Raw genomic sequence first — 26545 nt, 5'->3', positions numbered from 1 at the left:
CAAACAACAAAACTGAACCTCCCGCAGCAACACAGACGTCCACACGGTGGCATCACTGCTGAAGCTCTACCTCAGGCAGCTGCCGGAGCCTCTCGTTCCTTTTGGCCACTACCAGGAGTTTCTGGTCTGCGCACAGAAGCTGCTGAGCGAGCGCGCGCTGGGAACCGCGGCAGCAGATGCAAAGAAGGAGGTCAGTCGGTCTGTAGTGACGCTGCAGGAAAGAGGTCACGTCTGCCAGCACTCATCCTTTATTTCCTTCTTTCCTCGTCAAAGAGTCTGTGGGAGTTGAGGAATCTCCTCCGCGAGTTGCCCGTTGTAAACTTCAACCTTCTCGACTTCATCTGCCAGTAAGACCCAGTTTGTTTGTTTATTTTTTTGCAGAAGTGTTTTTTTAGCTGATGAAAAACTGTGACTTCTTCCAACCAGAAAGCATTAAGATTAGCCTCGTGCTTGTTGCTGTGCGTGCAGATTTCTGAACGAGGTGCAGAGTTACTCCGGCAGCAACAAGATGAGCGTCCAGAACTTGGCCACAGTCTTTGGTCCAAACATCCTGCGAGCAAAAGCTGAGGACCCACAAAGCATTGTGGGAGGTAAACAGACAGGATGGAAGGAGCCCAGATTATCGTCTTTTACTGAAATAGATCTGTTTTAAAGGGGATATTGTTTGCATGTTGCCAAGAAACAGGCTAAGTACTTGGTGTCTGAAGCTGCTAAACACGGTCGGATTAGGGATGCAACACATTAAAGGCCAGTTTGACCTTAAATAATATTCCAGAAGTCAAAAGTCAGAATTTAGGTTGGAATGACTTCACATTTGGGTTGAAGTTTCATTTGTAAGTTTTTCAACAAAAAAAAAAGTCTTTTGTTGTTGCTGGCACATTAGGTTTTCAGTTCAGGTTGCTCCTCTGTTGGTCTCCTTACCTTCATCCAGGTGCAGCACTGGTCCAGGTGCTGATGCTGGAGCTGATCAGAGAACATGAGTCTCTCTTCTCCAAAGTCCCGCCATCCATCTGCAATCGACCAGCTGCCGGAGGTGCACATCCATCCCAGAGGGTCCTGACCACACCTCACCTCCACCCGTTGCCTTGCCTCCGCCAGCTGTCTCTGCCGCTCATTGCCGAGCCGTCCGAAGAAGGACAGCAGTCCACTTCAGACGCGCAGGATGCCAGGTAGCTAAATAGTCACAAAAAAAGGTGTCAAGGTACTGAGTTGGCACCTAACCATGCAATTTGTTCTTGCATGGTTAGGACCTGGTAAGATGATGATGAAGACACTCAGTCTAGCCAAACACATTTCAATGACTTGGTTTGATTCCATTTTTGGTTCCATTTTGACATGAAAAATCATCAAAATCATCAAAATAAATTATGCCAACCTCTGGTTGTGTCCTCCAGCTGTATGCATTCTGCTGCTGCCAAGCCAGAGCTGCCCCCTGCTCAGAAGAGACCTCTCGGACACCGCTACACCTCATCCCACCCAGAGAACTGCTTCAACCCCCAACCCTCCTCCAGTCAGCACCACTCTGTTCAAGCCAACATCAAAAACCCACCTCCAGACACTGAACAAAGACCATCCACCTCACATTTTCAGGCCTCCATGAGCACCTGTCGACCACAAAGTCCAGAAGCAAATGCTTCCAAGCCCAGATCAGCACCGGTGGATTGGGAAAGGTCCTGGCTAGGCCGGGTGGAGGCAGGGTCTGTTTCCTGCAAAAGGGAACAGAGTGCAATGGCAGAAACAGCCAGCGGGGGCAGCAGCGAGGCTCAGGAGGACAGCACCTTTTCAGCCTACGACAACCTCCACAGCCTGCCATTGTGTCAAAGCAAGGAGGATGTGAGTGGTGAGTATGTGGAAGCTCTGGAACCAGCAGCACCTGCTGGAACCCCTGAAGAGGTGGAGAAGTTAGAGGAGGGAGGGTGTAAAATAGACTCTTCCTCCTCGTGGTCCTCCTGCGAGATACTACCATTTGACGAGGGGGACGAATCCATGGGCGCTGCTTGTCTGGCGGTGTCACCAAGAAGACATCAAAGGTTACATTCCAAAGAGGAAAGCAGCCACAATGATGAGGAATGTGAAAAGAAAAGCCATAATGATGATGACGACAACGAGGAGAAAGATGAAGATGAGGATGAACACGTCTACTACCCCGCCTCCCCAGCTTCCTGCTCTGCGAGCCCTCTGAGCACCGGCAGCTCAGATGTTTTCCTCCCCGCTGGTTCTCCGGACCACCAGGGCCCTGAGCCTCCATCGCAACCCAGCAACACTCACTCGCTGCTGGCTGAGCTGCAGCAGCAGATGGCCAGGCAGAGAGCCGAGTACCAGGCAAGGATACAGAGGTAGGACCAGGCCAGGCGAGAAGGTCCAGACAGCACCACAAACACTGCATTGGTTGGAACCGTCACCTGTTGGTTTGGTTCCCACCCAGGACCTTTCTGTGGGTTTGGCTGTAACAGCATGTTCTCCCTGTGTCAGCATAAGGAGTGGGCATTCATCTGTCCAGTTTCAATACCCGCTTCTTCCTGAGTTCTGGGTCACGGGGGTCTGCTGGAGCCAGCTGTCATAGGGCGAAGGCAGGGTGACATCCTGTCTGGACAAGTTGCCACGACATCACATGGCCACATAGAGACAAACAACCAATCACACACACACACACACACACACACACACACACACACACACACACACACCTATGGACAATTTAGAGTTTCCAATTCACCTCACATGCATGTTTATGGTCTGTGGGAGAAAGCTGGAGAATCTGGATAGAACCCACGCAGACACACGGAGAACATGCAAACACAGAAAAGTCCCAGGCGCAATTGAACCCACAACCTTCTTGCTGTGAGGCAGCAGCGCTAACCACTGCGCCATCGTGTTGTCCTATTGCCGACACTGATAGCGATACAGACACTTTTCACTTGAAATGCCATGATTATTGAGCAATTTGGTCATCTTGTGGTGAGCGTTTAAAAGCAGATACTGACAGACAGTTGAGGAACAAACAAAGTAAAGCATCAGTACCTGCTAGCTGATTGTATGTTGCCCCCCACAGGCTGGAACGCTGCAACGACGTCCTGAAGAATCACGTGGCCGTGTTGCGGATCAGCCTGGAGCAGCAGCGGCGCAGCCAGAGCGTCGCAGAGATCAAGATACGCAACATGGAGCGGGACAGGGCGGACGCCGACCTGCGGAACGCCGCCCTGCAGAGGGACATGGAGCTCTTCTTCCAGATGTACGGCGAGTGCAGCAGAGGCAGGGGAGGCCGAGGAGGAGGGAGTCTGTGACCAGGAGATGTGAAGAAACTGGGTTTATCCAGAGACAGTGAAAGCATCATAATATGGAGGAGGAAGAAGGGAAGAGAACTCAATTGTTTGGCTCCTGGTTGTCTGAGATGAAGAGGATGAGGACTTCCTGTGAGCCAGTATCTTGACTGGTTTCCTTCCAACCCAGGGTGTCAATCAGTCACTGCGTTTACGTGCCAACTAACAGCCTATTGTCTTTCCTGCACTCAAGGGTGCTGCAGATATCCCAGTTGTGTTGGGATGAAGGGGGTCGGGAGGGAAGAGGGTTGGGGGGGGGGGGGGGGGTCGCACTGCGTGCAAGTCGCCATATCATCACAGGGCCACAATGCGGACAATATGGACTTGCCAGTCAGTCTTCAGACTGTGAGAGGAAGCTGGAATACCTGGAGAGACAACATGCAAAGTGAATTTTACACCCCAAAACTCTGTGTAATACCACCAGTGGCGATATTATGGACTCTTTCAGAATAAAGGCATAAACATGGAATACTAGTGAGCATGTGAACCTGTAAAACATTCAAACTTATGGACAGCACTGCACCAGTGTGGGAGTCCCATCTCAGCCACTCACCCAAACCACACCATTGGCCACTAGGCTGGTCAGGATTGGGTGATGACATTTTTTTTTTCAGTCACAAGTGTTCACTGTAAGTACTTTAGGGGGAAATAACAATAAATGATTTTTTTTTTTTTTTTTTTTGTCTGTGATTTGTGATTTTTTTGTTTAAACACAAAAATTGCAAAAATAAAAAGCGTAATTAAAAAAAGAGACATGCCGAATTATAAAATCTAAAAAAAAAAGCTTTAACCAAAAGGTTCAAAATGAATTCTATCTATATATAATTGCATTTTTAGGAAGACTTCAGCCATTTCGTAACTTAACATGCAGACATGAACGCCTGATACAAGCTGCCACTGAAGGGGAAGTCCTGCCCTCTAGAGGCCGAAATAGTTTACAGAAAACTGAGCAGAAAAACAAAACAGCAGCGCACCCTTTAACAGTCTGTTCTTCTTTAAAATTCATCTTTTCTTTTCATTCATTCCATTCAGGAATACCAAGAGTAAAAAAAAGAAGAAGTGAGATATTCTGAATAAAATGAAACAACTTTTGACGCTTGTGGTTCTCTGTTGAAGTACCTTTAATTCTCTACTCCCACTTTGCAATGAAAGGAAATACAGTGCAGTGTGAATCAACTCTCAACATCAACAGGAGAAAATAGATCCAGCAAAAAACAAACCGACAACATGTGAGTCAGTCTGCGCTATCCATTGTGCCACAGAGACACTGTGAGTCAGTTTGGAACAGTTGAACAGTCATAAGTGCTATCATGGTACTAACACACGGATTCAGAGGTGGTACTTAAGTTATAAAGGGAACTGCACCAAACGTGACATACATCACTTTACACACTAAAGACTACAGAACAGAAATTTTAAAAAGTTACACAGGTAATATCCACAGCTGCTGCAAACACTCTCTGTCATAAGATAAAGGAATGTTATGGAATGGAACAACATTTGACCCAAGGAGAGACACGTGACGACTTCACGGCACTGCTGTGTCAAATAATGCACAAGATACATAAAAAAATAATAATAGTAAACAAAAGCAGAAAAAAAACGAGTTTTCTGCAAGAATGTATATCCGCTTTCAGATGGACAACCTTCATTTATATTTTTACACATCTAAATAACAACAACAAAATTCCAGTGAGCAGGAATTGACTTTTCCTGAGACAATTTTAAGTTTAGTTTTAAACTTTATTCTATTCATTGGTTAGGCTAATTCTCTTCTCTTCCCTCCCAGCATAAAATACTTTTTCCAACACATCTTCTAACTCTGTAACTTCAAATTGATTGAGGGCACGTTTCATTCGCACATGTGACATAGCATTATGCAACAGGAGAAAAACCTTTGAAACACCTCCTGCGTGTCGGACAGGGCTTGTTTATATTGTTCTACTGCCCCGAGTGGCGGAAATTATGTACTGCGTGGAGAATGAAGCCGCAGGTGCTTCGTGTTATTTTCTCACACTACTTTAAATATTGCAGACAAACGATGGAGGCTGCCTTCGTGATGGGGGGAGAGAAGCAATAAAGTGCATTTGAATCAAGTCAACAGCAGCTTAAATTCGAGCTCTACTTCAGAAGTAGCACTTTTCCGACCTGTTATGGTTGTCTGGTGACCTGCACCGTTACGTCCAAAGTCTCAGCCAGCAGATAAAATGCACAAACACAGTGAATGAGGCTGCCAACAGGGACCTCAGTCATACTGAGGGGGCTGCGTGGGTTGGGCTAACATTTAAGATGAAATGTAACAGGCTGCAATCGACGCCATATGACCGAATGAATGACTCCTCAGAAGCCGGACGGTGTCAGGATGTTCATGTCTCTGGGCTTCAGCTTGTGTGGCCGCGCCCCCTGGCGCCGGCCGTCCATGGTGGGGATCTCCATCTTGGGAGGTGCCACCGCCTGAGCGACTGGGTTGTCTGTCAGACGCGTGCCCTGGGTCTTCATGACCTCCATGGGGGAGGGTTTCTGGGTACTGCGGTACGCCTGCAGCGCAAAGCCTGCTGCAAAAACAAACCAAAACAAAATATGTGGGTCCATTGTGAAAAATATGCAGACTTTGAAGACGTTGTCGTACATTTATTGCAAAAGGCTGGTAAATAATCCTTAGCAACCATCAGCGTTGTGCTTCCTTAAAGAGAAAAAAAAAAAAACATCTAAAGAATATTGCAAAAGTCTGGAATTGTATTTTACTTCTATGGAAGAAATAGAATGATATAATAATTTCTATTTTGTTATCTTATTTGTTTACTATCCCAGGAGAACTTCAGAAAGTCAAACTTTCAAGCAAAAACAAATATAGTTACAAAACAGGTCAAACTTTGATACAGCGCCAAGAACTTTGTATGGGAGCAATTAACTGTTTGACACAAAATGCAGTAATCCAAAGAAGGAACAAAAAAACCCTACAAAAACACTTTACCATGGCTTTACATGTGTCAATTAAAATTGGTTTATTTAAAACAAGAAATTAGTGCCGATATTAGAGCAGCCTTAAATTATTCTTCCAAATAAATGAACATGAAAATATTACAATTGGTGTTATCATTGTTAAAAGAAATGTGTTGGTGAGAGCAACACCCCCAGCTCATTAAAAAAGATTGTTTGATTAATCCAAACAAAAATTTCCGTCTAAAGGAGTTGTTCTGTCATCGGACCTACCTAAAGTCATTCTGGGAAAAATACTTTGAAGGTCTCCAAACTGGCCAAATCGTTCCACATGTGAAAACCTGCCCGCTCTGTTCACCGTTTGATCACACTTTTTATGTCAGGGGGCAGGACAAAAAGGCTCTTATCAGAAACCAATAAGTGAGCAGAGTCAGGGGGGTGGCGGCTCAGTGTGTTTACTGCTCGTCTCAAGGTCGCTCCGGAAGCCCACTGACCCAAATCGGACTTGGGCCAAACCCACCCTTTGTTGTTTACAAGCGTGGAAACAGCTGTGAGTGACTAAGGTGTAAATCATCAAGTTCAAATGGTGTCGCTGTTTACCTGGGGCTGACTGGTCAGAGCCCAGGTCAGAGGTCGACTTGTGGACGAGAGGCCGAGGCCCGAAGACGTTCCACCGCTCCACGGCGCCCCCCGCAGCGTCTCCTATGTCCACGCTGCCGCTGGAAGAGCTGATGCTCATGTCTGACCCGGTGCTGTTGAACCAGCTCCTGCACAATGACGTCAAAGGGCTTACTTAACAGATGACCGTGTCAGTGTGTCAGTGTGTCTGTGTGTCTGTGTTTGTGTGTGTACCTGCGCTGTTGTTTCGGGGAGCTGTGTGGTGTACTGGATGGAGTCGACTGAGCAGAGGAGGAACTCAGCCGCTCCTCTCTGGACTCCATGCTCTGGATCTGCAGTTTCTGCACAGTACCAAGAACCAGAACGTCTGTTAACTGAAAACAGGCCCTAGAAAGTGCAGGTGGAACCTTTAAGAAGGCTTGGCCTTGTATGTGCTTGCTGTGTCTTACATGTAGGGACTCGGGCATGCGGTGGTGGTGCCTGGTCTCCTCGGCGGTGAGGCCTTTGTGGGGCGTGTAGCTGGCGTCGGTAAGCCCCGCCCTCTGCTCAAACTTGTACATGCTGTCATGTGTCTGCTCTGAGAAATGACAGGACAAATTATATCATTCAAAATGTCAATGTCAAAAGACAGCCGATGTCCTAAAGCACTACACTACACACAACAGAGGGCTAATACAGCAGGGAGGCCCCCTGGTGGCAGAAATGCAAGGCCCATGCATCTGATGTAATTGAGCTGCAACTCTGTGTCCATGGCAAATTGCAAAAAATGTGATTGTTGACGCACTGGTGATGAGAGAGTTCATGATGACAGACGAGGCCTTGGCCTTCACCACACCCGGTGACCTGGTGGGGCCGCTGTCAGACGCGGCAGAGGGAGTCACAGAGCCGATCTCGTCCTCCTGGTGACACACACACACACACACACACACACACACACACACACACACACACACACACACACACACACACACACACTCAACATCAGCAGCCTGATTCCTTCAGTGTGTCTGGGGTAAGGAGTGTGTGTGTGTGTGTGTGTGCGCGCGCCCTGCGTTCTGTCACCTCTGCCAGGTGGGTGAACCTCCGCTCCGGGATGATGGGCCTCCTCCACAGCTTGTTGATGCTGATGTCGTGGGGAGGCGTGGACATGGGAGCCTCCAGGTTGTCGTCGTAGCTGAGCGCTCGCCGCGTCATCCCGATGGGGAGCTTCATTCCGCCCATGCCAGAGCCCTCGATGGCTGCACACATTAACATTGACATGTTGTTTGGTAAAAAGCGTTGGATTATTTATTGTTAGAACTTTATCAGTATCATTAGAAGTAAAGGACAGATCCAAACCTGGTAGGTCGCCCGAACCGGACATGATCTCAGTCGAGTCGAAGGATCAACCAGGAAAACAAGCTGAGGACAGAGAAGAAGAGGCTTCCTTTTTTGTCAAAACACAACTGCAGAATCAATCCAAACCCTCACCATCCTGTATTGAAAAATAAAGACAGCTGGTGAAAAAAAGACATAAAAAAAAATGCTCCAACCTGCTGGAGTGGCAGCGGCAGTGTTTACATGGGACAGCCGCAGACGCAACTGAATTTCTGCTGATGCATTGTGGGTTGCAGGTCAGGGGAGGAACTGAGGGAAAACAAACGGGTATGACATTAAATAAAAACAGACAGCAGAGAGCAAATAGCGGCAGGCCTGCAGCAGCTTTATCCTGGTGACGGTGGGATTATTCCAGAGGCTGGAGGAGTGACTGGAGGATTACATAACCAACGACTGTCACTGTCGCAGCGGCAGCGTCACTGGCCGCAGAAGCACTGCTTTGCTTCGAAATAAATCTTTTTATTTTATTTTATTTTATTTTATTTTTTTACTTTTTAATGACTGTTACAATTAAAGTTTTTTTTTTTTTTCAAACGTTATATTTTCAAACGAAATTTGAAATTCCACTTTAAATTCCCACAGGTTCAATAGATTTTTGTGCTACTGACGAACGATATCGATCTAAACAATGACCGGAACAACACGTAATGTCAGATTCTGCCACATCAACTAACAGGCCACGGCACCAGGCTCGCCATCTCATTCAATTCTACAACACATAACATTTCAACTTAACGAACATCTTCATAGTAGGTAGGTAGGTTTTGCTGGATTAGAGGTTAGCAAAACACAGCAAATCAGGTTCTAAATCGATGCGTTTTCCACAGTAATACAATTTGACGTTTGCAACATAAGCCGAATTCAAAACCGACGGATAAGCTTTGGGAAAATGAATGAAATTATGGCACAGCGGTTAAACAAGCAGGACCGCGACATACTGCGCATTTTAACTGTGTGTTTTCAGCACTGGGTTTGGCTGCAGCTGTGGCATCGCCCTCCCTGGAAATAGCGGAACAGGTCGGAGCTCGACGACAAAATGCCGAACTGCTGCCGGCGCTAAATGACACGCTGCTAAAAGGCTAAAGGTGCATTCTGATTTGTCTTCGCTCACCGGAGCTGGTGGAGGCCTCGGGGGGCGGTGGCTGCTACATCGGTGACCTTCCAACGTCGACAGCAGCAGGCAGAGGCTGACAGAATGCTTGGCTGACGGCCATTATTGTTTCCCTGCGAACGGGATGCTCGCTCAGCCGGTGAGAACGATCGCCGCCAGTTCTCGCTGCGCATCGCGAGAGTGCAGTTGACCGGTCCCAGGCTACGGCACGTTCACTGTAAATGTTCAGAAAGCGCTGCAGGAAAGTAAGAGTTTTCCACATCGGCCCTCTGTGATGTACTGGCACGTCTCCGAGGGATCTCCCAGATTAGTGACAACAACCACAACAACAACAACGACTCGAGCTAGATGTTGTCGCCAATCTTTGACAGACATCACTGAGTTTTTGTTCCCTTGTAAATGAATGGAAAGACAGCATTTTTAGCAGGAGGCTTGAATAGAAACGCGATAAATAATACGCTATTTTCAGATGATACTGTTGTTCAATAGTTGTGAATGACTGCTTCACTGGTGCTTGATGGAAAAATGGAAATTCGGGGAAAAAAAAAGATAGTTGGGACATTTATTTGTGTCAGTCTAAACCACAAATGAGTTTTAAAAATAGATAATTAAATAACTAACTAACTAACTAAAACACACGGTAAGGGCAAAATGCCAAAAGCGTTACCAAGCCAACAAATAAGAAATATATAATTAATTAATTAATTAATTAATTAATTAATTAATTAATTAATTAAAAGAACATAAAAGCAAGCAAACAATCAAATAAATAAATGAATAAATAAATAAATGAGACATGATAACAACAGTGTACCTGTATGTATAATACTAAACTAGGAATGGACATAGCATAGACATGGGAACGCAATGGAATACTCAACCATGAGTACAACAAAAACAAAACAAAACCCAATTAACGTGACACGCCCGCCCAAACGACAGCAGTTATCACACGTGTGATCCAGGTGACAGGTGAGTGTTCACACCCGTCACACACACTCTCACCTGTCTGCTCACACTGACGAAAATATTTACATAGAAGCGCCGAGCGCCTCCCTCCCCGACTCCTCCCCGTAGGACGGACTCCTCAGACCGGACTAACCTCTCCAGTTCGTCCGTCGGAGAAGGAAGTCGCCGCGGGGAGCCCGAACGTCTCCACTCCACCAGCTCTGAACCCAAAAAAGCACGTAGGAGGAACTTTAATTTACTTTTAGAGGGACTTTTTGAACTAGTCTTTTATTTATTGATTTTTTTTTTTGGACGGGTAAGTTTCCCCTCCACTCCACTTCGAAAATGTCCTCCCGGTCGAGCCAGAAGACGACGACGACGACCTCCTACCGCACGACGAAGGTGGCCTCGTCGGAACCGGCCATCACCTCCTACCGCACGACGAAGGTGGCCTCGTCGGAACCGGCCAGCACCTCCTACCGCACGACGAAGGTGGCCTCCCCGGAACCGGCCATCACCTCCTACCACACGATGAAGGTGGCCTCCCCGGAACCGACCATCACCACCACCACCATGGGCAGCAGCGGCGGCGCCACACTGATCTCCGCGGGCTCCATATCCCCCACGTCCCCGACGCAGTACTCGCTGAACGGCTACGAGACGGTGCGCTACCTGGTGCCGGTGCAGCAAGCCATGCAGCAGCAGCATCAGCAGTACGTGTTCATGCAGCAGCCCGTCATGCAACAGCCGGTCATGCAGCAGATGGTGTCGCCCATCTACCTGCAGAGTATGCCGAACCTGAGCATCGACTCCGACCTGCTGTACCAGCAGAATGCCACGGTGAGTTCACACCTGGGGAGGAGTACCGTTTCTGCTGTATTATGGTGTTATAACAAGAGCACTCCGCTGGGTCTTTTTTGTTTTTGTTGTTGTTGCTGAGTTTACATGTTCCCCAGAACACATCACAGTTTGCTCTCTGTTTACAGCTTCCTGCTAAAACCAGTTTTGCTGTTTGAAAGGGGACAAATCAGTGAAGGATACATAGGTGTGTGGGAAGAGGCGGGGTGTTTGTATTGCAGAAACTAAGATTAAGATCAAGATCAAGATTAATGTACGCGTTGCTGACAAGATATGATATGTTATTCAAGTTGTGTCTGGCCCAATAAAGGATTGCCACATAGTGAAACATAATGTATAGTACATAAGAATTCCACATTTTTAATTAAACATTATTTACTTAAACATTACTTAAACATCGCATTACTGACACATTATAATCGCACATTAAAAACTTAATGTGTAAACCTGCTGGTATGGCATCCGTTCACGATTGTTACAGCTTTGGTTTTGACGGACCTGTGTCGCAGTTTGAGGCACAAAATTTCACAATCACAAAAGTGATGAGCAGGACGGGATGAGGCCCTTTGGCTGTCAATCAGTGGCTTTTGTGTTCCGGGATAACTTTTTTGAAAAGTGATTAAAGCAAAAGAAGAAAATGCAGACAGACTTTATGGGCACTATAAAAGAGATGTTGCCCGGATGAGACGCATGACATCAATCAAAGGGATTAACTGACGGACCGAAAGAACAAATTGGCTTGTTTGTTTAGCCAAGACTGAACGACACCAGTGAGTGGAATGTGTCTGGTGTTTGTGGTCACAGAGTGTGCGCATGGTGTGTTTATCCTGCAGTCACCCAAATTCCAAGTGAAGTGACGTGTTGCTTTTTTTTAGAAGGTGTTTGTCAACCAATGTTTTGCTTCGTGGCCTTGTTGCATAAGCGCACTTTGTGCACACAATATACTATTTCGTGTGCACACAAAAACAAACGCAACTCGTCTGCAACAAAAGCGTCTGGAGGCTCGTTCACACCACTCGCCTTGCAACACATTCCAGATTTTTTTTCTCTTGCACTTTTTGGCGCGCAGCACTGACCTGTTGCCTCATACTCGTTGGCAAACCAATAAGGGGTGTGAGTGTTATGGCATAATTTGCTTATTACTCTATAATAATAACACCACGCTGAAGTTGAACACACACGTTACAAGGTTGTATTGACAGCCCGCCGGTGTGGCTATTTGGTGTCAAACTGAGTCCGATTTAATCTCGTACGCCCTCCTAGTAGAACAGGAAACCTTGCCAACGTTAACATGTGAATGTTGTGAGTCAAATACAGGTGAGGTGAATTGTGTCATTCTCTCCCCCTCTGCCCTCTGCCTTGACCAAAGCCCAGCCATACGGTGGTGACATGAGAGCCAAATTATTTAGTTTTGCCCATATAAGAATTTTAACACCATGAACATTATCCACAAACCCTCAGCTCTTTGACCAAACAGGCATAGTCATTGTTCATTGTTCACAATCTGCTTTTCCCGTGTCTGTCTTTCCCACCCATTCCTTTTCTTGAACAAGTTGGTAGTCTAGTCTCCAGCTAATGGGCGATTACTTCCTGAAAGTCTTGCCCTGCACCCTCTGAGTGTTTGACTCAGCGCCTGCATGTGCGCCCTCTGAGTGTGTTCTCCACTCCCACCTCTGGCTGCCCCTTCTTCTCAGCTCCCTGCACTGGGATTCCCTCCCTCCCCTGTTTGTCTTTCACCCACTCGTACGCACAATAATTAGTCGTCTGTCTGCGCAGTTTGAGTCACTGCCATCCAAGCTTAAATTCCCAGAGTGTGTGCGAAGCTGCGACACACCCTGAGCGATTCCGCTGACACGGCGCACCCTCTCGTTTGAAAACAGACACATACTTTCACCTGGTCCAATCAGGTCTGCTTCATTCCACCGCTTTTTACAGGTCTTCACACCCGTCTCATCTCATTTATGGTCCGCTGGCTTTTTGAAAATGGCGCCAGGCCCTGCAAGAGGGCACCTTTTTGAGCAACACGTCGTCAAAGTGTATCAGCACACTGTTGACTTCATATGTGGCTCCACCCGTCGATCACAGCTACTTAAACTTGGACCCCAAATAGTTTAGGACTCTTTTTCTTGGGTAACTCTAACTTGCTTCTCCGTCCGTGCCATTTGTCAGAGATGATGCACACAGGCCTGGCCTGGGTCCTCAGCATCGTAACTGACCGTCCACACCATGGACTGGTCCTGGCCTAGAACAACCAGATTCTGCAGCAAGCTACTTACTGCCACCCAGGCTTTGACTCAAGCCAACCTTTACGATTTTCTTTATTACATCTAGTTCATTAACCTTAAATAAAAAAAAAGAAATGAAATAAAGAAATTGATTTACCTCCCTCAACTTTGCCATTAAAGTTCAGACCGTCACATTTCCGAGCCACTAACTTTCATTTGGCAGTAAAACTTAAAGAGGTGATTCAGTGTCTGCCTGATCTACTCTAATAAATCTTAAATCAATGGCAGAAGGTTTAACCGGTTTGCTTCAGTTTAACAGCTTAAACACCATCCCACAACCATTGGATGAGGGGAGAGGCTTTCTTGTCTCAGCATCGTTACTGTCCCATTTCAATTTGCTTTTGAAATGTATCAAATAGAGGTCAAATAAGAGGCACCTGCTGTACGGCAACTGCTGCTTACCAACAGAAATGTGGGATTCAGCCTTGGACAGCTTTGAAAACATTTCGGTCTCTGCTGTCGCACCCCGGAGTCTGGCCGGCTCTGCGCTCTTTTCTTTTGGTCGTCTGAGAACACAATGTTTTTTTATTTTTGTGCAAAAATAAATCATAGAGACTCACTTGTGTTTTCATTTTATGTGTTTATTACCTCAGAGCATCAGTGGGAAGTCTTCATCAGTGGTCAGCCAGCTGTCCAGTCCCATCAAGAGCCCTGAGCCGAGCGTGGAGGAGGTGAACACAACACACACGCACACACATTAGTATGAAAGTCTTCCCTGCAAGCTCCTATGGGATCTGGCTGCCACACAAGACATTCATCAGCCAGTGAAAAGCCTCCTGAAGCAAAGCTTTGTGAACTTCTCGCGCCTCCCTGCACTTCACTTCGCTGTTTTCCCCTCACATCTTGAGGAGATGATTAAAAAAATATCGCCAGGAAATTCCAAGAAAAGCAAAATTCTGACCCTTTGTAGAGCTGAAGGTTGTTGACCTTTGCGAGAACAAATCAGCCACTTGTCGGAAAACCCTGCAGAGAAGTCCCATGCTGCTTCTCTGGAACCCCGGTCAGATAAATGCTCTCAGATAATTTAGTTTTTTCTAACAACTTACAGTACAACACACACACACACACACACACGCACACACACACACACACAGTAGCAGAACAAAGGCCCCGGAGAAACATTCCTTTGAGTTTACACGGGCCCATTTACTGTGCACAGAACTCCTTTTGTGCATGTGTGTGAGTGTGTGAGTGTGTGTGAGTGTGAGGCTACACCCTGCCTGCACCTTGGAACGGCCAATGCGCTGACAAAGCTGTTCAGGAGGCCGGGGTGATGGGCGGAAGCTAAACTTGGGGCGTGTCAGTCCTTCTATCTCATGTCAGGCCTGAGCTTGTGAATCTGTTAACTTTGCATAAAGCTTCTGTTGTCAATACAAGGTGTTTTTTTTATGATTTACAGGGAAGACGGCCAAAACACTTTTGATGCCCTTATCTTCCGAGTAACACAGTCAGTTACGTAAGAGGGAGGGATAAGTTACCAGGCCGCTTCTTATCATCCTAGATTCATTTCATGTCTAAGACAACGGGTGGGCAAACTTTTTGACTCTAACCCTAACCCTAACCCTGACTCATGGGCCGCAATGGGTTCTAAAAACAAAGTAGAAAACGTGCTTCAATGTCAATTGAAATTGAACAAAAGCGTTACAAAAATATCTGTTTTTGAAGTCACGATATTTAGGTCTTTTTTTAAATTATTCTTAAAACTCTGAAAAAAATGGATGAAATACATCTATTTTATCCATCCATTCATCCATCCATCCATCCATCTTCAATATCCGCTTCTTCCTGAGCTCAGGGTTACGGGGGTCTGCTGGAGCCTCTCCCACTGTCATTGGGCGAAGGCAGGGTGACACCCTGGCCAAGTCGCCAGTGGCATCGCAGGGTACGTCAATTTTATTACTTACTATTAATGTAATTTCTTAAAGTTCAGCGGGCCAGATTAAAAAGCTTAGTGGGCTGCATATGGCCCTCGGCTGTAGTTTGCCCATGCCTGTCCTAGGCTGGCTGCAACGTACCAGACTTCCTGGCCTGTATTTCAAGATTGTTCTTAAACAGAAACTTGTTGTTTATTTTTAGTTCTCTATTTGAATGATTAAAGATGGGCACCAACTCCACAGGTATGATAAAATCACCTGGATATGGGAGTGACAAAATGATTGATGGATTTCACGATAAATGATTCAAGGTTTCGGTCAGAACCTCCGCCCTCAAAACAACAGAAAAAAAACAAACTAAGAAAATCACAAGTTTCAACATGCGGCACCACCTCAGAATGACAGCAAAGTGTTGTCACACACTGAAAGTGACAACTCAGCAGGGCGGCTGAGGATTGCTCATTATTCTAAGAAAGACAAGGTGTGGTTTACGGAGAAGACAAAAAACAAATCTCAAAATTAAGAGGTGAAGACATCCCCCACTTTGTTCTCTTCTAAACCATAACTGGTCACATTCCAGAGTATCAGAGGTGGGTTAGACAGTAATATGTGCAGGCCCGTACAGGTCGACGTCCTAGCTGTGTAATACAGCAGAAGGGTGGGATCTCGCGCAGTGACTGATGAAACATAGTGAGTGCGTACACGTCTTGACTTTGAGTGTTTGTCAGTTTTAAAGGAATTCAATCAACTGCAGAACGACGGTGTTCGATGATGTAAAAATAAGCCTGAAGGTTTATTAACCTGTTAGCAAGCTGCTCTACTTAGCCAACATCCTTCTGGGCCAACTCGTTAGCTACTAAAGCTAGCCAAATCAGGTTGCGAAAGGAACAACACTAGCATGAAGGGTTCAGCACACCGAAGGTGGCTTGCCCTCTCCGGGTCGGTGGAAAGACGCTGCCTCAGGTGGAGGAGTTCAAGTATCTTGGGGTCTTGTGCAGGTGTGAGGGGAAAAATGGGAGTGCAAGATGGACAGGCGGATCGGTGTGGCGCCTGCAACGATGCGGGCGATCTGTCGTGGTGAAGAAGGAGCTAAGCCGAAAGGCGAAGCTCTCAATTTACAGGTCATGTACGTTCCCACCCTCACCTATGGCCATGAGCTTTGGGTAATGACCGAAAGAACGATACAAGCGGCCGAAATGAGTTTCCTCCGTAGGGTTTCTGGGCTAGGGCACCCTTAGGGGCAGGATGAGGTGCTGGGTCATCCTTAGAGACAGGGTGAGGACCTCGTCAACCTAGGAGGAGCTTGGAGTAGAGCCGTTGCTCCTCCGCATCGAGAGCAGCCAGTTGAGGTGGCTCTGGCATCTGTTTCGGATGTCTCCTGGATGCCTCCCTGGAGAGGTGTTCTGACAATGTCCCACCGGGAGGAGGCCTCGAGGAAGACCCAGGACACGCTGGAGGGACTACGCCTCTCGGCTGAAGAAGAAGACAAAGAAGAAGACAAAGACAAAGACGAAGAAGAAGAAGCACAGCTCACCATCAGTCCATGGAAAAACTGTTAAATTTTGAGTCACGTGCCTCAACAGGGTAGTTTAAAACACTAGACATGCTAAGAATTCTCAGCCTCTCATTTGGAAAAACGTAGCTCTCGTCTATCCTCTAGTGTCTTTTCAACCAAAGTGATTCTAGCCACAAATAACAGTTTTCTTTGACAGTTAACCACAGGCATGTGTCAGAGGCCAAAGCTGTAACTCTTTGCCACGAGCGCTCCGCTTAGTGAAGTTGCTGAAAGATGTCAAGCTAGCTGAGCCGCGTGATGCTCAAGCGGGATTAGCGACAGCGGTGTTGACAGAGGCGTTTGCTAATGCGAGGGTGAAGGTCTTTTTGAATTTTTCTAAAAAGTTTGGTTCAGGTTCCTTCGAGATTTTCTCCCCACCCTAATCATGTACCGCAGGGTGTTTAGAATACCGACACATAATTACATGAGACCAAATGTCACGTTGCGGCGGTGCAAGAATGTTAATTGTCGACAGATGTCATTGAACTAAATGTTAATGTCAGCGAAATGTGACACTGCAGCTCAGCTTGAAGGGGAACAATTAGCTTATCTTCTGCGTGTGGTCATGGTTGATGCGCACTCTGTGATGCCAGAAATTCTTCAATCCACAGAAAAGTTAAAAAAAAAAAAAAAATGGACCGTGTGGTGCCAATGACAATTTTAGATTTTAGAGCTGGGCATTTGACAGTTTCAGCCTCAAGCATTGAATTAGCGCGACAAAAATGATTGGTAACAGGCCGGTAGGATTTGGATGTCGTTCAAGAAGTCACGGAAAGACAAACAAAAAGCTGCACTGAAGAAGTGATACGTCTCTACAAAGGAACCTATTATGTTACTCTGACCTACATCACCAGCAGCCAATGAACAGGTATTGAGTTCAAATATTGAATTACAACTCATAGCCCACAGAAGTAAAACTAGATCCATCACAATCCAAAAACAGTTTTTTGTTTGTATTTTGAAACCAGAACCCCGTTGAGCTCACTTCACTGCAAATTCAATGCAAAGAGCATTACATGAAGCACATTGGCATGTGACCTCAGGAGGGCAGCAGGAGGGCAGCAGGAGGCCTGACATTTAGCACCTGACTGTTAGCAGCAGAATAAAATGGTTCTGAGTGGACATGAGGAATTTATTGCCCAAAGCGTCCTGGCACAATCGGGGCAATCGTTCCTTGAGTATCTACCTGGTAAAGAGCTGCAAGTGTTTGGGAAGGGGAGGCAAAACTGTCCATTGTCAGCGCAGTTTTTTTTTTCTCCTTTTAATGTGAAAATGCCACCCAGGTCTAAAACTGAAGCAAATCTATTTGGCAATGGCTTCCTGTTTTCACGTTCTTGTTCTTCTTCTGGGCTTTTTAACGGCATGAAAAAGCCCAGATGGTTCTGTAGGAATTTTGTTTTTAAATATAAATTGATATTTGTGTCTGACATGGTTCTGGTCCATGGCCTAAGCCTGTACAGGGATGTTTCTGCAGCGGTGCTGCGGCCACGCCCGCCAGGAGACGACCACAGGCATCACTCGCCGTTGCTGTTTTGCACTTTTGCCTCACTCCACTGATAGTCAATGCTAGACTGCAGTGACAGAGAAGGCGGTAATTGCTTTGGCCTTCGGTCCTGCCCAGACCTTTGAGCTCTGCGGGGAGAGACAAACCAAAGCCACTGACTGTTGGCTGCAGACTCACACAGTCGCAGACTTTACGACCAGTGTCATACCAGAGAGGTGTGTCATTCGTCTCACCGAGTGGCCCTGAAATATCAGCTTCCCGACGCAGCCAGCATGAGGCGCTAGCTGGCTGAAGTAGCTAGCAATGCAAGTAATGAAACACAGCTGGAAAGCCTGTTAGTTGATTCTTTCATGCCCCCTTCCTGGAACGGTGGGATCAGTTCTTTGCAGGAGTCTGGTTGTGTGTGTGTGTGTGTGTGTGTCTCCGGTCAGACCCGACTCTTTGAATCTGCTGTTGTTCTTCCTGTCTGCTAAGTTTCCTTCAATTTTTAAGCAACAAATCAAATCAAAACAAAAGCTCTCGGTCATTAAGATAATAGCTTTTTCCAATGTGTTTTTTTTCTGGGTGGGCGGCGGCCACAAGCAAAGCAGAGGGCCGTGGTTCTTAACTTCAAACCACCTTCTCTTACATAATTTGGCCTCAGGCAAAACCTTCTCAAACTGGAGTTTATTTTGGGTTAAAACCTTGCGGTTTTTTTCCCACACTTGCTGAAGATTAACGTTCAGCTCAGAAACCTGACCAACCTGTCCGGCCTGGGATTAAACACTCTGACATGGTACAGTCTTATCTAGAGCAAGCTTCCAGTTTCGGTTGGAATCATTTGGAGTGAATTCTGTGTGAATCCGCAGTGAAAGTGTGACTTCACCCTGCGCGGAACCCTAGATAGCAGGGCAGAGCCGTGGGCGGCTGGACTTTGTCACAGCGTGCACATAAAAGGGGGCGTGTCTGGATGGCGTCACCTGTGGGTGTCTGATGCCTGCGGCTGATTTACTGCAGCATTCCTTCTGGACTGTCAGCCTGTTGTCAAGTGATTTACTGTTTAAACAAGACGCCCCCTGCTGTTTGGATGCCAAAGCGCCATATTCCGATTTTTACTTTTCAGCCTGGATTCCTGCGGCGCCACTGGGTGCATTTAGGCATTCAAAAATGTCAAGGTCTCCCGAAAAAAAAAAAAAAAAAAAAGCATATTTAGCCCAGTGTTTCCAGCCTCCTGCTAAAACTGATGCTTTGTTGGAACTTCCACATGTCTAGAAGGGGACAAAAACAAGGCTTCCTCAGAGGGCGGAGCCAACACCTGGACGAGGGTGTGGTCAGTGACCTGGGGTGAGGTGTCAGCCCCCTTTGTGATATCACAGAGGGCTGGTTTCCAACGCTGTCAGTCGATTTAAAAAGTGGAGCAAGCAAAAAGGAGGGAAGGATGCACTTCATGACTCATTTCTGGTCGGTGCTGTCTCTGTTTCAGGAGGAGGAGGAAGAGGAGGAGGAGGAGGAGGAGGAGGAAGAGGAGACTGTGATATTGGAGGAGTTGGAGATCATCAACGTCATCCAGCAGAAGCCGCCGCCGTCACCGTCGCGGGTGGAGAGGATCACGGAGGTGAGCAGCCAAGTGCTGCAGCAGCCCAACCAGATGGACACGCGCTACTTCGGCGAGCTGCTGGCCGACGTCTACAGGAAGAACTGCGACATCCACACGTGCATCAGCGAGCACGTGGCCAAGATCCGCGGAAAGTCAGTCGGCCTTTCGTCCTCTGTGTGTCACTGCTCTAGACTAGGTCGAAACGCTAAGAACCGTGCACATTATTACGTCATGGGCTAAAATGACAGCACAACGTGTGATAAAGTCACTGAGCTCTGGTTGATGCACCGTTGCCACAGAGGCACACGGCTCATCCTAGCAAGTTTTATTCCCAAACAGTGCATCTTCCTTCCACTTCCTTCTTCCTTTCTTTCCTTTCTTTTTTGTTCTTTTTAAGCACCTCATTCTAAACAGGATCTTTTTTTTTTTTTAAATAAAAGTTGAGATGGCAGTGATGAGAATTGAAATTTATCATTGCAATGTTTTTCTCCTTTTGCATGTGCATGCGTGCGCACATGCAAAAGAATGCGGACACACAAAATGCTGTCCTCATTTTCCATATTTCCTGTGTGTGTTACAGGAAACACCAGCTGGATCTCAGCAACGACTACACGGTGAGGAACATCTGCTAGAGCTGCACATAGATAGATAGAAGGATGGATAGATAGATGGATAGATGGATAAATAGATAGATAGATGGATTGATGGATAGATAAATAGAAGGATGGATGGATAGATAAATAGATAGATGGATGATAGATAGATAAATAGATAGATAGATAGATAGATAGAAGGATGGATAGATAGATGGATAGATGGATAAATAGATAGATAGATGATAGATAGATAGATGGATCGATGGATCGATGGATAGATAAATAGATAGATCAAATAAAACCACACATCACCTTTGGATTCTAATTTGTGCTGCTGTTTCCATTGTATATTCATGTTAATTTGTGTGTGCAGGTGGAGAGGGAGGAGGTGGAGGCTCTGCTGCCCAAAGGCACCAGTGAACTGACCAAACAGCAGATCCGCTACCTGCTGCAGGTGAGTTCCTGCAACTCCCACTAATCAGATGCTCGGTTGAACCCTCGGTGTGACCATCTCTGTCCTGTCCACTTCCTGACCCTCGTTGTGTGTGTGTGTGTGTGTGTGTGTGTGTGTGTGTGTGTGTGTGTGTGTGTGTGTGTCTCCGGTCAGACCCGACTCACCGCCGACAAGAGCATGCGCCTGCTGCTGTCCACCTTCAGCAGTCTGAGGGAGGAGCTGCTGCACATGTCCGAGGACCTGCGAGTACGAGCACGACGTGCACCTCATCAAAGGCTTTTTCAAAATCTGTCTTCGACATTATTTAACTTGTTTTTTAATTGAACTTAAATGCAGTCCCTCTGGAATTCCTTCTCAATTGTCCGAAATGGAGTTTCAAGTGAACGAATATGTAGATCGTTTAGGGATGAAAGAGGTCAGAGGACATCCTAACCTGCTGCCCTGCTTCACTCCTGCTATCTTAACTCTAAACAACCCAATGCTAACAAGTAGAACGAGTACGTGCAGATCCACAACAGAACCCGACCCCAATACCTGCAGGAGCTTCTCACTAAATGGGATAATTAAAAAGCGAATAGTGCTACTGATACCGGCCCCGCCCAGGCCCAGTATCGGCCCCTCACCTGGTTTATAGGCCAAAGGCACTTTTCTACAAACTTTAAAGTAAAACCAATAAACCGACCAAACTGCGGACATTAAAGAAAGGTGCTAAATGTTTTGAATGTTACTGACACGAACGTGATGTGTCTCTGCTGTCGTAGCGTCTGGAAGGCGAGAAGGAGACCCTGGAACGAGATCTGAGTTTCAAGGCAGACCAGGCCCGGCAGTATGACGGCCTCCTGGAGGCCATGCGCGACAACAACAGACAGCTGCAGGTACCTCTTCGTTAAATACAGACCCACGAATCCTCCGAAGAAAAGCTATGGCTAGCATTGCGTGACTGACCTGTGCAACGGCGGGCGGCTCCCCCTGCAGGTGTCGCTGAAGGACACCATTGCTGTGCAGCGCTCCCTGGAGGGCAAACTGTCCACCTGCCAGAGCAGCGACTCCAGCCGCGATTTCAAGATCAGGGAGGTGGAGGGTCGCCTGCGGGCGCTGGAGAAGGAGAACGAAATGCTCCGACAGAAGGTGGCGCCGACTGCACTGACTTGAACAATGTCCGAAATGTTGTGTTGTGTGTGTTTGTCTCTGTGTGTGTGAATTGTTGGGATTTTCTCAGACCTGATGTCTTGGAGACCAGAGGGCCTCCGCTAGCACTGATGGCACTTTGTCCTATCCTGTCCTGTGTGTGTGTGTGTGTGTGTGTGTGTGTGTGTGTGTGTGTGTGTGTGTGTGTGTGTGTGTGTGTGTGTGTGTGTGTGTGTGTGTGCGCGCATGCACTTTGTGCAGCTGGCAGGCCAGAGCAGCAGCGCCACCCTGCAGATCAAGACGGAGGAGCTGTCCCGCCATTACAAGGAGCAGCTGAGCGCCATGAGGCAGGAGAAGGACCAGGAGATCCAGAGGCTGCGGGTGAGAAGTGCCACCATTGTTGGCTCACGAGGCTCTGGTGAAGGCAGAGCTGCCCCGAAGGGACACGCAGGGACGGCGCTGTGTGAAGTCTCACTGCCAACATTCCTGTCAGACCGGCTGTATATTTAAGATTTACCGTCGCGTCGGGCGACATTCCTGCCAAACGTAGCGTGAGTGTCGTCACGGCGAGCCTGTTTTCCGTTGGCTCGTGTAAATAACACTACGTTTTCTGCCCCCCCCCCCTCACAAAAAAAAAAAGACCCAGATCACCACCATCCAGACGGAGATCCGCAGCAGCCAGACGTCCTCGGACAAGAGCCTCCAGCTGAAGATCTCCGAGCTGCTGGCCATGCTGGAGCAGCGGCAGACCACCATCACCCGGCAGGAGGAGGTCTGAGTCTCAGCGTCCAGGCGCCGCTTAGCCGCAGATACCCCATTGTGAAAGCACAATTTAGTGTTCGTTTGGACGCTCACACACAAACACACACACGGCCGTGTACACACTCAAGCAGTTGGGAAGCTGAGTCGCTTCTCTTCTAATGGCGATCCGTCATTTTTGCAGTTTCAGGTCAGGCTGCATTCCTGCGGTCGGCGTCGCTTTCACACACACACACACACACACACACACACACACACACACACACACACTCACTCACACACGCAGAGACGCGTAGCAGCGAATGTTTGGTTTAGCTGCGCTTTTCACACGCACACATGCACACACAACCGTCGTCACCACAATTACGCAACGTTTCAAAACAAAGTTTCTTTGATCCGTAAATTGTTCTTTTAACTCTCACGCGGGAGATAGCAAAGCTAAAAAAAAAATAAAAAATTCTAACAGGTTCAGAATCATGTGCTTTGATTGGCGTCGTTTGCGCCTTCAGTGCCGCTGACCTTTGACCTGTACCCCCTCTCAGGAGATCAGGAAGCTGATGATGGAGAAGAACAGCAGCAGCTCCCAGAACGTTACCAAGACCATCATCACCAAGAGGTACCCCCCCCCCCCGCCCCCCATCACTTTTGAGTTCTTGTGTCGAAACTAGCAAAGACTTGAAGACAACTCAGCGAGGGTGAAAGTAACAACGCCGCATGATTTAAAGGAAGTTTGTTGGATGCAGGACTGGGAAAAATTGAACTTCAACGTTTTCATTTCAACAACAACAACAACAGTTCATCTGGAGTCAAGTGAACTCAACAAATCATCAGATTCATGTGCACAAATGAACTTTAATCAACTCTGAAAACAAATTTTTCAGCATCAGCATTTTTGTCATGTAAAGATCACTCTCTCCCACTCTCTCTCACTCTCTCTCTCTCTCTCCGTGAGTAGATACACGAACCAGTACCCCATGCTGGGCCTGCTGAGCGACGACTACCAGGTGACGTCGCCCATCAAAACGGACAAGACCATCGTCATCGAGAGCAGCGGGCAGATGATCAAACAGGTAGACAGCAGAGGGGTGGAGTTTAGAACCCTGAACTCACCCTAACAGGTAGACAGCAGAGGGGTGGAGTTTAGAACCCTGAACTCACCCTAACAGGTAGACAGCGGAGGGGTGGAGTTTAGAACCCTGAACTCACCCTGTCGCCGTGAAACCTCAGAGAGCACTGAGGAAACCTGAAATGTGAGAAAGAGATGACAGCCACCCTGTGAGGGAGATGCAGATTGTAGGTGAATGGGTGCCACCTTGTGGTAACTTTGGGGCTGTTGCAGCTTGGATTTTTTTTTTTTCCAAATACGTCCCATTTTCAAAAAAGTTTTTTTCCCCCCTGGATTTCAGCAAAGTAAAAAACATCCAGTGAAGAGAATATTCAGCCTCCTGTTTTACAGCCTCTTGCTAAAACTGATCTGTTCGACCTTCTGCGTGTTCGGAAAGGGAACAAACACAAGGAGTCAACTCCTACAGATCTGGGAGAGGCATCAGTGTCCTCTGTGACATCACAAAGGGCTGGCTGAAAACAGAAGAAGGCAGAGAAAGTAAAGGATTGACTTTCCTTTTGTAACTGTCAGGATAGAGACATAGATTGTGGCTGTAAAAACGTGGTTAAAGGGAATTTTTTGGTCCTATGGGACCCTGGAAAAAGCTTCTAATACATACGATTCAGATCCGGTGCCTTAATATTCATCACGTCAGGTGAATGTGAACACTTGATTCAGTCAGTCGGAGAGATCAGAACAGAACCGGCAGAACATTTCATCACCTGAACAACTGTTCTTACTGTATATAACGGACACTTCCTTTTTTTTTTATTTTGAAACAGGAAATTATTACAACTCCTTAAAGACACACTGCTTCTCTTCGACAGGAATGAATGAACGACAAGAAGACTGGGGTCTTCTTCCACCCCTTCACCCACTTCTTGCATGTGCCCCCCTCTCCTGCATCCTCAGGGCCCCAACGGTCACTGGTGGCTGAAAGTCATTGGCTTTATGTTTAACTTGCTGATTGGGCAGATGACCACAGCCCACTACACACTAGTGGACGATTGGTGCCCGGATCAGTACTGCAAAGTACTCACGGGATCCATATCAGCACTAATTATTGGTATATTCATATTTATTAACATATAAGAACACTTTGAAATACTGCTTTGTACCAGCAGAGGCCGTTCCGGTGGTACAAAATGTTATTAGCTATTGGCTGTTTTTAAGCGAACAACTGGCGCCCTCCTCCCCCCCGAGCCACCTCAGCTTTACTGAGACGTGTAAAACGTGAAACAAACCGAAAGAGCCACCAGAGCCGTTTGAGCCTGAAGGAGCAGGACGAGTTCACGCTAATCTGCATGTAAATAATTATATTTATATCAAAATGTGTATTGTGAGGCCGTCGCCTCCTGTGTGACGTTTTTGGGTGGTTTGTATTTGGCTGCATTTGGTGACAAAAATGTATGTGTGGGTTGGGCTGGAATGTGGGCGGAACATGATTGCATGACGTTTGTGGGGTTTGATGATGGTGGAAGAGCGCAATTTTGTTTTTTTTGGCAAACTGTTTACCTGGTTATTCTGGATGCATGTGCACGATTTTGCGTCCACAAGGGGGCACTCTCAATGCATCATCACACCAGAATTTATCTCTGGCTGTAAGATTCATGGACAAAGAGGCTTCAGTTGGTGAGATTGTGTGCACTGAAATGGCACAGAACTACACTCACCGACATTGTGTTGTGGAATCAGAGCTTTTTTCTTGAACCCTTGCCCAAAACTGTTGTACCAATCACAATCACTCTCTAAACTGCTATTTTACTGATTCTTTCTGCGCTGGTTTACAGTATTGAAAGCCTCATCCTGAATCTCAACGATACACTGAGAGAATAAAGCTCCCCGGCTGACGCAGAGCCGGGCGTCTTTTGGAAACATGTGAAAACAAAAATGATGATGATGATGAGAAACATATACATTATATTTTGGTTGCCAATAGCAACTCTGTCCTGCTTATCTTTGTCTGCGGAGAATAAATTCATGTGCAGAGCTGAGTTTTAATGGTTGTAACTAATCTGCAAAGAAAAGATGCTTTTAGGATATATATATTTTTTCAGATGCAACCCTAACTGTTTTTATTTCCTGAGGGGACTCTGATACCTGAGGTAGATAATGATTAAATTTTCTTTTTTAAAAATAGCAATGGCTGGGTGTGGTTTTTTTTTTTCTTCACGACTCCTCGTCCACTCACGAAAGTTCAGTCTCAGATCGTGAACTTTGAATGTAAAAGTTTTGCACAAACGGCCCTCTCCTAATTACATGTTTATACCAACAATTAAAAGGTCGAACTGTTCAACAACAATCTGCTGAACGTCAAAAGCGGATTTACTTTTTGTGCACAGGAGAATGTATGAAAATACAATCATTGATTCTAATGATGAGTCAGAAGAGAAATAAAAAGTAATAATTACCCAAAAGCAGATTTTATTTTATTTTATTATTATTTTGTTTTTAAACCAACTTATTTTTCTTGCAGTTAATTATGTCATTCCCTGCTGGTATCCAGCTGTGATTCGGACCGCATCCAGCAGAGGGAG

At 46.7% G+C, this 26545-nt stretch overlaps 3 protein-coding genes across 6 annotated transcripts in view; 2 read left to right on the top strand and 1 right to left on the bottom strand.

Moving 5' to 3' along the window:
• LOC142892012 (rho GTPase-activating protein 24-like) overlaps positions 1-3962 on the top strand; it is a 6519-nt gene extending 2557 nt beyond the window's left edge. Inside the window, exons 4-9 of the mRNA XM_076032016.1 lie at positions 28-172; positions 286-347; positions 469-590; positions 932-1169; positions 1395-2336; positions 3053-3962. Of these exons, the coding sequence (XP_075888131.1) occupies positions 28-172; positions 286-347; positions 469-590; positions 932-1169; positions 1395-2336; positions 3053-3284 (1741 nt within the window). The 3' untranslated portion in view covers positions 3285-3962. The remainder of the gene's footprint in view (positions 1-27; positions 173-285; positions 348-468; positions 591-931; positions 1170-1394; positions 2337-3052) is intronic.
• Positions 3963-4423: 461 nt separating this feature from the next.
• Positions 4424-9515, bottom strand: LOC142892003 (putative monooxygenase p33MONOX). The gene is made up of 9 exons (XM_076031999.1): positions 9367-9515; positions 8411-8504; positions 8217-8279; positions 7941-8116; positions 7663-7777; positions 7328-7455; positions 7113-7219; positions 6861-7027; positions 4424-5875 (listed from the first exon to the last, which is right to left on the bottom strand). Exons 3-9 carry the CDS (start codon positions 8239-8241, stop codon positions 5661-5663), a joined length of 933 nt encoding a protein of 310 aa, XP_075888114.1. The 5' UTR covers positions 8242-8279; positions 8411-8504; positions 9367-9515; the 3' UTR covers positions 4424-5660.
• An 867-nt stretch (positions 9516-10382) lies between these two features.
• On the top strand, positions 10383-26145 carry pof1b (POF1B actin binding protein). Of its 4 annotated transcripts, none has more exons than XM_076031994.1 (14): positions 10383-10697; positions 10833-11154; positions 14051-14128; positions 19853-20118; positions 20547-20580; positions 20936-21016; positions 21170-21262; positions 21778-21891; positions 21992-22144; positions 22406-22525; positions 22785-22916; positions 23446-23519; positions 23859-23973; positions 24070-24471. In XM_076031994.1, exons 1-14 carry the CDS (start codon positions 10660-10662, stop codon positions 24148-24150), a joined length of 1701 nt encoding a protein of 566 aa, XP_075888109.1. In that variant the 5' UTR covers positions 10383-10659; the 3' UTR covers positions 24151-24471. The 4 variants fall into 4 exon arrangements, with proteins under 4 accessions (XP_075888109.1, XP_075888112.1, XP_075888110.1 ...); XM_076031997.1 differs by lacking the exon at positions 24070-24471 and adding an exon at positions 24791-26145 and having other exon boundaries at positions 10384-10697; XM_076031995.1 differs by having other exon boundaries at positions 10384-10697; positions 19868-20118.
• Positions 26146-26545: the final 400 nt, after the last annotated feature.

The sequence above is a fragment of the Nelusetta ayraudi genome, unplaced genomic scaffold (genome assembly GCF_046127955.1).
Source record: "Nelusetta ayraudi isolate G7.1 ecotype Tasmania unplaced genomic scaffold, CSIRO-AGI_Nayr_v1 ptg000033l, whole genome shotgun sequence".
In the NCBI taxonomy this organism is placed as follows: Eukaryota; Metazoa; Chordata; class Actinopteri; order Tetraodontiformes; family Monacanthidae; genus Nelusetta; species Nelusetta ayraudi.
This window is presented reverse-complemented; position numbering and strand designations above follow the sequence as displayed.

What these genes read in the sequence shown, in the direction of transcription:
- LOC142892003 (XM_076031999.1), bottom strand. Translation starts at nt 8,241, where the DNA reads ATGTCCGGTTCGGGCGACCTACCAG. An exon ending in GGTTCACCCACCTGGCAGAG is followed by an intron (nt 7,778 to 7,940) that starts GTGACAGAACGC and finishes GTGTGTCACCAG; the next exon opens with GAGGACGAGATCGGCTCTGT. An exon ending in CATGAACTCTCTCATCACCA is followed by an intron (nt 7,456 to 7,662) that starts GTGCGTCAACAA and finishes GTCATTTCTCAG; the next exon opens with AGCAGACACATGACAGCATG.
- pof1b (XM_076031994.1), top strand. Translation starts at nt 10,660, where the DNA reads ATGTCCTCCCGGTCGAGCCAGAAGACGACGACGACGAC. An exon ending in ATCTCAGCAACGACTACACG is followed by an intron (nt 20,581 to 20,935) that starts GTGAGGAACATC and finishes TTGTGTGTGCAG; the next exon opens with GTGGAGAGGGAGGAGGTGGA. An exon ending in GCGGGCAGATGATCAAACAG is followed by an intron (nt 23,974 to 24,069) that starts GTAGACAGCAGA and finishes TCACCCTAACAG; the next exon opens with GTAGACAGCGGAGGGGTGGA.